Below are 9,119 nucleotides of genomic sequence, written 5' to 3'. Positions count from 1 at the left end.
CATGACACTAGTATTGTTAGGTGCAGAGAAGATCATGAGGAGATTGAAGTTGAGCACCAGTAGGAGGAGAATCTGTCCGTGGCCCCTTGAAGGATCGTTGGTCGACCTTTAACAGTTGTTTCCGGTGAGCTTTTCATTGCAATAAAAGTAAGATCTTCTTATTGCATAATTCATGGCTAGCTACGTGCCGTACAAAACACACTTCCAGACAAAAAACACGGGTTGTTGATCAACTCAAAAATATTGTCAAGTGAAGTCTGCCAAGATAAAACCAAACGTTCCGATTCAGCTTGGCAAGCGGTAAATATTCCAATCTTAAGGGCGGAACTAGGAATTTTTCAATGGATGGGCTAGCTAAAGTTATTAGCTTAAAATCTAATGCTCCTTTTATTTTATTTTTATAATTACAATTTCTATATTTTTCTAGAAATAAAATTATACATCATATAAACCACGCACATAGGGTGACACCACAATAGAAAAGTGGGCCAACTCTCTCCCTCCCCCCCAAGTGCACTCATGTTCGATTCGCTAGTTTATAACTCCATCGACTAAAGTTGAGATGACCCGACCTAAATTCCACTTTGGAATCTGAGCCGAACCCTCTGCGTGTTCGACACCTGGCGAAGGTCGGGCACACACGACCAAACTGCCCTTCTAACTAAAATCCTAGTTTTCTAGCAGCTAGACTTCTGTCGAAATTTTGGCAGTCTCTCGTGTAAATTGAACATTTCCCAGAAGTCTCCACCTGTCAACAAACATTTATATATAACCCAATCGTTCAGCATGCATTTAAATATATTCTAGCAATCAACATCATATTATTCTGGCATCTGGCCTCAATGAGTCAAATAAATCATTCTGCTAGCAATATTCAAATAAATGCTTATAACATCCCCAGAACGGTGTTAGATATCTTAATAACTTAATTGGACTATCTTTGTTACCTAACCTCGCGGCTGCACCTTGTAACGCTATACTGCCTACGTACCCTTACTGAGGGATCAAGTTACACGTAGTTCTTTCCTAATACTCAAAACCATCATAAACTGAATATAAATATGTTATACGCTGAACTCCCTTTAGATTAGTTTAATAATATTTCAGAACTGGAATACTCTCCACCTAGGCGTACTCCCATTCCTGACCCGTCATCCCATCGCTTGCAGGTCTCGAAGATACCTATTCTATCCGAGCTGCTCTCCTCGCTCCCAGGTCTCTGAGATACCCCTTCTATCCGAGCCGCATTCCTCGCTCGCAGGTCTCAGAGATAACACTTCAATCTAAGCCACATCCCTTACTCGTAGGTCTCTGAGATACCTCTTTTATCCGAGCCGCATTCCTCACTCGCAGGTCTCAGAGATAACACTTCAATCTGAGCTGCATCCCTCGCTCGCAGGTCTTGGAGATACCCCTCCTATCCAACCCGCGTTCCTTACTCGCAGGTCTCAGAGATAACACTTCAATCTGAGCTGTATCCCTCACTCGCAGGTCTCAGAGATACTCCTTCTATCCAAGCCGCATTCCTCGCTCGAAGGTCTCAGAGATAACATTTCAATCTGAGCCGCATCCCTAACTTGCAAGTCTCAGAGATACCCCTTCTATCCGAGCCGCATTCTTCACTCGCAGGTATCAGAGATAACACTTCAATATGAGCGCAATCCACGCAGGCTGAGTTGTAATCCTCGTAAATCCGGAGTCCCTAAAGTTTTAATATGCCTAGGACACATGTCTCGAGAGTTTGGCCTCGATCGGACGGTCGGATTACCCACGATCACACGATCGGACAATTTCAGTAACCCTATCCCTAGGGTTGGCGTTTCTGGAGTATCCCAGACTCTGCTTTATGATCCGTCGAATCTATACGATCCTGAAATTACCTAGATCAACATACCTGGAAATGACTACGATCCAACGGCTCAAACGTATCGAACCTAGAAATCGCACAATAGGCGAGATCCGTTCGGGGTTCAAACATTATCCAAATTAAGATCTGCGAAATCCTATGTGCTCGTGAGGACCTAGGGATAATTCTAGGACTAAATATGGTCCCCACCCTGCTGCTCACGCTCCGCCACACGCGCTGACAGCTCGTGGGTGGCTTGATCAATTCCGATGACTGAAAAACTTCCAAATTATAAGCCCAGTTTCCTATCCTAGGTTCATAACATGATTTAGAGCCACTTTTGTTCTTGGACCTACCCAGAAAAATGGCCGGAAGTGGCCGAAATTCCAACCAGAAATCTGGCCAAACCTTGAGTTACAAATCGAACCACCTAGGCTGGAAATTGACAAATTCCTACTCAACCATCAGCTAGAGCATGAAAAATTTGTGAGAAAACATACCTCACCCGACTGAATTAGTGGCCGGAGAAGGGAGATCGAAGCCGGGAAGTTTCTGTCAAAATCGGTGCGATCCCGGCTGTTTCCGACGACTATAGCGACTGCCTAGAGTTGGGCTATGGCAGAACACGTTGCTGGGATGATGGCGGTCCTAACCAGACCGGTCATGTGGCCGGCCGTGGCGTGTGGCCGTGATCGTGGCTTGAAGAAGCCACGGCTAGAGTAGAAAAATCAAGGGGAAGGGGGCGGCTGGTTGGCGAGGAGAGAGAGAGGGTTGTAAAATTTCTGATTTGGCAAATTACAATTTTGCCCATTTGTGAATTTTAATCGTATTTTCTTCATTATAACTCCGATTCGAGCCCACTACGTGTCTACGAACTCGTATCGACGTGCTCTACGGAACGATACAATTGAAATTCCCAAATTCGTTCCCAGTCAAAAAGTCCCAGTTTTCTAGCAGCTAGACTTCTGCTAAAATTTCGGCAGAGTCTTCCCTATAAATTGAACATTTCCCAGAAGTCTCCACCTGTTAACAAACATTTATATATAACCCAATCGTTCAGCATGCATTTAAATATATTCTAGTAATCAAACATCATATTATTCTGACCTCTGGCCTCAATGAGTTAAATAAATCATTCTGCTAGCAATATTCAAATCAATGCTTATAACATCCCCAGAACGGTGTTAGATCCCTTAATAATATAACTGGACTACCTTTGTTACCTAACCTTGCTGCTGCACCTTGTAACACTAGGCTGCCTACGTACCCTTACTGAGGGATCAAGCCACACGTAGTTTTTTCCTAATACTCGAAACCATCATAAACTAAATATAAATATGTTATACGCTAAACTCCTTTTAGATTAGTTTAATAATATTTCAGAACTGGAATACTCTCTGCCTAGGCGTACTCCCATTCCTGACCCGTCATCCCATCGCTTGCAGGTCTCGGAGATACCCTTTCTATCCGAGCCGCTTTCCTCTCTCGGAGGTCTCGGAGATACCCCTTCTATCCGAGCCGCATTCCTCCTTCGCAGGTCTCAAAGATAACACTTCAATTTGAGTCGCATCACTTGCTAGCAAGTCTCGGAGATACTCCTTCTATTCGAGCCGCATTCCTCGCTGGCAAGTCTCAGAGATAACACTTTAATCTGAGCCGCATCCCTTACTCGTAGGTCTCAGAGATACCCCTTTTATCCGAGACGCATTCCTCACTCTCAGGTCTCAAAGATAACACTTTAATATGAGCTGCATCCCTTGCTCGCAGGTCTCGGAGATACCCATTCTATCCAAGCCGTATTCCTCAATCGCCGGTCTCAGCGATAACACTTCAATTTGAGCCGCATCCCTCGCTAGCTGGTCTCGGAGATACCCTTTATATCCGAGCCGCATTCCTCGCTCAAAGGTCTCAGAGATAACACTTCAATCTGAGCCGCATCCCTAGCTTGCAGGTCTCGGAGATACCCCTTCTATCCAAGCCGCATTCCTCGCTCGCAGGTCTTAGAAATAACACTTCAATCTGAGCCGCAATCCTTGCAGGCTGAGTTGCAATCCTCGCAAATCCAGAAGTCCATAAAGGTTCTAATATGCCTAGGACACATGTCCCGTGAGTGTGGCCTCGATCGGATGGTCAGATTAACCACGATCGCACGATCGGACAATTTCAGTAACCCTAGCCCTAGGGTTGGCGTTTCTGGAGTATCCGAGACTCTGTTTTACGATCTGTCGAATCTTATACGATCCTGGAATTACCTCGATCAACATATCTGGAAATGACTATGATCCAACGGCTCAAACGTATCAAACCCAGAAATCACAAAATAGGCGAGATCCGTTCGGGGTCCAAACATTATCCAAATTAAGATCTGCGAAATCCTACGTGCTCATGAGGACCCAGAGATAATTCTAGGACTAAATGTGGTCCCCACCCTGCTGCCCATGCTCCGCCACAAGCGTTGGCAGCACGTGGGTGGCTTGATCAATTCCGATGACCAGAAAACTTCCAAATTGTAAGCCCAGCTTCCTATCCTAGGTTCATAACATGATTTGGAGCCACTTTTGTTCTTGGACCTACCCCAAAAAATGTCCGAAAGTGGCCGGAATTCCAACCCGAAATCTGGCCAAACCTTGAGTTACAAATCGAATCACCTAGGCTAGAAATTGACCAATTCCTACTCAACCATCAGCTAGAGCATGAAAAATATGTGAGAAAACATACCTCACCTGACTGAATTAGTGGCTGGAGAAGGGAGATCGAAGCCGGGAAGTTTCTGTCAAAACCAGCGCGATCTCGGCTGTTTCCGACGACTAGAGCGGCTGCCGAAAGCTGGGCTACGACGGAACACGTTGCTAGGATGATGGTGGTCCTAACCGGACCAGTCACGTGGCCGGCCGTGGCATGTGGGGGTGATTGTGGCTTGAAGATGCCACGGCTGGAGCAGAAAAATCAGGGGGAGGGGGGTGGGGGGGGAGGCGGCTGGTTGGCCAGGAGAGAGAGAGGGTTTTAAAATTTCTGATTTGACAAATTACAATTTTGCCCTTCCGTGAATTTTAATCGTATTTTCTTCATTATAACTTCGATTCGAGCCCACTACGTATCTACGAACTCGTATCGACGTGATCTACGCAACGATACAATTGAAATTCTCAAATTCCTTCCCAGTTAAAAAGTCAACTTTTAAACCATATAAAATATTTTGAGGGTATTCTAGTCCTTTCTTTGAATAAAATAATAATTAAGGATCGGGTTGTTACAAAAGTTATCAGCCATCAAATCCAACTTTGATACATATTATTTGACATCTCCATTGGAGTTGCTTTTAGCTGAGCAAAACAAATTAAATATAAGATGATTATAGGCCTATAGGTGGAATAGACAAAGAGTTATTAGGCTACATTTAGGTGGACTACTAATTTTTTATAGAGTGAAATCACATAAAAATACATTCAATATTTTTTAAATATTTTTTAAAGGCTACTTAGGCTAGAGCCCATGGTAGCCTTGTTGCTAGTTCCGCCCATGCAATCTTTGATATTTTGCATATGTAGAATGAATATTCTCTTGACAACTGTTTGCCGATATAAGATGCTTATATTTCAATATTATCACGTTGATTTTGTCCATAATGCATCTATCTTCATAATCATCATGCATAGTATGATAATATAAACATTTATCTAACATAAGTATGATTCGAGAACATTACCCGTAAGTAACTATATTGTGGTGCGGTAAAATGTTATTAGGTTGAATTATTCTAACATTAATTGATTGGCCTTCCAAAGTGGGAGCCAAGCTTTTGTCCCCTGCTGAGGCATTGATCACATACACACATATATATCTCCCTGTGGAGTCTAAGACTCTAATCAGCATCAAGCTACACTCTGTAACTCAGAGAGAGAAAGAGGCACAGTGAGAGAGAGATGGGAAGAAAACCATGCTGTGATAAAGAAGGGCTAAACAGGGGAGCATGGTCTGCTTGGGAAGACAAAACTCTCACCAATTACATTGAAATACATGGAGAAGGAAAATGGAGAGACCTTCCTAGAAGAGCTGGTACTACTCCATTACTTTAAATCCTTAATTGTAATTTGTATGTCAGCTTTCATTTTTTATTGTTCTGAACTTTGGGATAAACACTAATATGATGCAGGGTTAAAGCGGTGCGGGAAGAGTTGCAGACTGCGATGGCTGAATTATCTTAGGCCAGATATTAAGAGAGGTAACATTTCGGCTGAAGAAGAAGAGCTCATTTTCAGACTACACAAGCTTCTTGGAAACAGGTACCTATATATATATATATATATATGTATGGCAGCACTTCATTTGAGTACTGGATTTCGTTTTTCTCTTACTTTGAAATGTTATATGGTGGTGTATATATTTTAAGGTGGTCACTCATCGCTGGAAGATTGCCGGGACGAACTGACAACGAAATCAAGAACTACTGGAACACCAATCTGAGCAAGAGAGTAGAGCAAGCTTGCTCAAAACAAGACACGAAAAAATCAGTGTCTCAACAGGTCCAGGTGATTCGAACAAAAGCATTTAAGTGCAAGAACGTTGTCGTTCCATCACATTTGGATAATGGTCATGATGATGATCAAATGGCTGACAGATCAAATAACGTGGATCCTGGTTTTCTAATGGATTTTGATACCAACGACCTGTTCATATCGGACCAACTGCTAAACTCGGATTTCCACCAAGCCCAAAGCAGTGGATGCGATCAAGACTTGGTGGATGGAACGTCCAAGATTGAAGATTTTTTAATGGCTACCGATGATCATGATCATAACCCAATATTTCAACCAAGTGATCTTGAAGAACCTGTAGACCTCAATGCACTTTCATGCTTTCTGAATTCAGAAGATGGTGGTCAGTGGATCATTAGTTAGAATCAAACCCCACAATATAGCTTGTCAACGTTGCGAAACCTATATAATAATATATATTAGGCGAGTTGGGCATGACAGTGTGCCCGCTCCCTTGCACTTGAGTTTGATGTCTCTCCTCCTCGTATTTTACAACAATTTAGAATGTCATTTTTTATCAATCAATGATTGTAATGGTCAATCTGATCAATCAATGAAACAATAATATTTGTTGCTATATATCTTCAAGTAAAACTCAATTATTTTTTAATTGAATTCCATGTAGGATAAAAGATGTCCGCAAATTTGACTAACCGTGCCACTTTTTTCATAACTCTCCTTGATTTTCGGCATTTCAAGAATCCCAAATTTTGCTAGTCGTTCAATCTTTCATTCATTTAACCGACAACCGATTGTCTTACATTACATGCTTGTATTGTACAGGAAAAACGCATCAATCAGGTAAATTATCTTTTCCACGTTTAATTGGTGCGGTGATGTGAAGAGCTAGCTAGTGGTTTTATGAGGTGTGGGATAGCTGACTTGGTTTTCAATTTAAGCCAAATTATGGCATCGTATTTAACAGTTTATTCATATTATTTCAATAAAATCCGACATTGTTATTTTAAGGTAATCGCTTGAGATCCCTTTACCTGTGCTTCCGTGTTGCGTTAGTGTTGTATAGGTAATTCTTTGTAAATTTTCCCGGAATATATTCCATATGTACCCTTTCCAATGAAGAAAGCCAATGATATGTTCAACGTGTGCTTGATGATGCTAATTGATATTACTCATTTGATAAGAAAAATATATGATGCAACTTAACATATATAAAAAATTGGGTACGTGCGTATGCATATATATATATATATATGTACGTACAAAAACTCAGCAAAAATCATTACCTTTTCGTTTTTGTTTTTCATGAAAAATGACAAGGAGGATCCCACAGACGTAGGAAGGTAGCTCCCAAATTGATTGCAAATAGCCGAATAGTGTACGAGGAGCGTGGTCCAGGGCTAGCTATTTCTTTTTTCGTCCAGGGCTATTTCTTTTTCTGTCCAGGGCTAGCTAAGCCATCCAACTTTCAATACCATAAGAATGGACGTTGAGGGAGATTTAATAATATTATAACGTATAATTCGTTTATTTTTGTTATGAATTATATTTTTATTCCCCAGAATTTGATGTTGACCATCGACCATTTGAAATTACTGGGCCAATTGCGCCCCCCTCCCCATACATTCTATTATTCTGAAATCCTGTCGTCCAGCTCTCTCTCTCTCTATCGTCTGGTTTAGGGTTTCCACCAATACCAAACCAAAACTTTGAAGATTTATCATAAAGAAGAACCAACTTTCAGTTTCAATGAAGCATGATGAGACGTGAGGCGTCATATCTTTGGCTAAAGTCACTCACCCTTTTGCATATGGCAGATTTTAAAAAAGATTCCACTGCCAATGTAACATGAAAAGCTCATGCAATATTTTTGTGGTGAGGATAACAATAGTTCCGAATTTTACTATATTATATGGTAGAGGTTGGTCACCTAACATAATACTGCCAATAAATACAATGTTTTGCAAATTGCCAACTACGTACGATTATAATACCACAATGACATCATGGGATGGGGTAGGTTGATAATTTTCAAGTCATCATGCATGCTTCCCTCTCCTCCACCAATCTACCAGTTCAACTTCAAATTGCACTATTTTACGAAAAATAGGTTTCGATACAAGCAATATTGGGGACAGGGATGGATTCAAGAATTTTTCTTACAGGGGTCAACATCTAAAAGGAATTTTCCCTGAAAAATCGGTTTGAAGAAATGTGTGATCCTTAGATTGACATAGACCGTTTTGTAGATATGCTTGTCTAAGTTTGTTCCAAAGTCAAAGTTCAGGGTATGCAGGAAGATTAGCCACATCTTGCAACTTACTTCTTTTGAACTACCCACAACATCTTTGAACTCGAACTACCCACATTATATGAATTAGAAGTAGTTGATGAGAACTTTCTATTAAAATATCGTTCCATAAACTGTATTGGTAGAAATAATCAATAAAGCATGAACAACCAATCCAATCCAAAAATTGAATGGACAAAAATTAATCCAATTTGCCAAGAAGATACAAGCATACAAACTAACAAATAAAATATATTGTAAAATCCCAAAATTACGTCGTTTTGGCCAGATTTTAAAAAAATAAAATAAAAAGGTTTAGTGGAACGACGTCGTTTTGACGCTGACGGAAAAAAAAAAGTGCAAGGGTCTAAGCAGCACTGCGCGCTAGGGAGAAAACAGAAGAACAGCTCATTGAGGACTTTCATCGAGCTGTTTGCAGGGGTCAATTTTCTCCCCTCTAATGGCAGATTCCAGAGTTGCAGGGGTCACT

General features: G+C 41.3%; 1 protein-coding gene across 1 annotated transcript; it reads left to right on the top strand.

Annotated features, from left to right (window-relative positions):
- On the top strand, positions 5,739-6,858 carry LOC18770165 (myb-related protein 308). Its single transcript, XM_007203039.2, has 3 exons — positions 5,739-5,902; positions 6,000-6,129; positions 6,237-6,858. The coding sequence occupies exons 1-3, from the start codon at positions 5,770-5,772 to the stop codon at positions 6,742-6,744; spliced, it is 771 nt and encodes a 256-aa protein (XP_007203101.1). The 5' UTR covers positions 5,739-5,769; the 3' UTR covers positions 6,745-6,858.

The sequence above is a fragment of the Prunus persica genome, chromosome G7, assembly GCF_000346465.2.
Source record: "Prunus persica cultivar Lovell chromosome G7, Prunus_persica_NCBIv2, whole genome shotgun sequence".
NCBI classification, from domain to species: domain Eukaryota; kingdom Viridiplantae; phylum Streptophyta; class Magnoliopsida; order Rosales; family Rosaceae; genus Prunus; species Prunus persica.
The sequence above is the reverse complement of the archived record's forward strand: the minus strand, read 5'-3'. Positions and strand labels throughout refer to the sequence as shown.

Coding starts and splice junctions, on each gene's coding strand:
- LOC18770165 (XM_007203039.2), top strand. CDS start 5,770: ATGGGAAGAAAACCATGCTGTGATAAAGAAGGGCTAAACAGGGGAGCA. Junction 5,903..5,999: donor AGACCTTCCTAGAAGAGCTG/GTACTACTCCAT, acceptor AATATGATGCAG/GGTTAAAGCGGTGCGGGAAG. Junction 6,130..6,236: donor CACAAGCTTCTTGGAAACAG/GTACCTATATAT, acceptor ATATATTTTAAG/GTGGTCACTCATCGCTGGAA.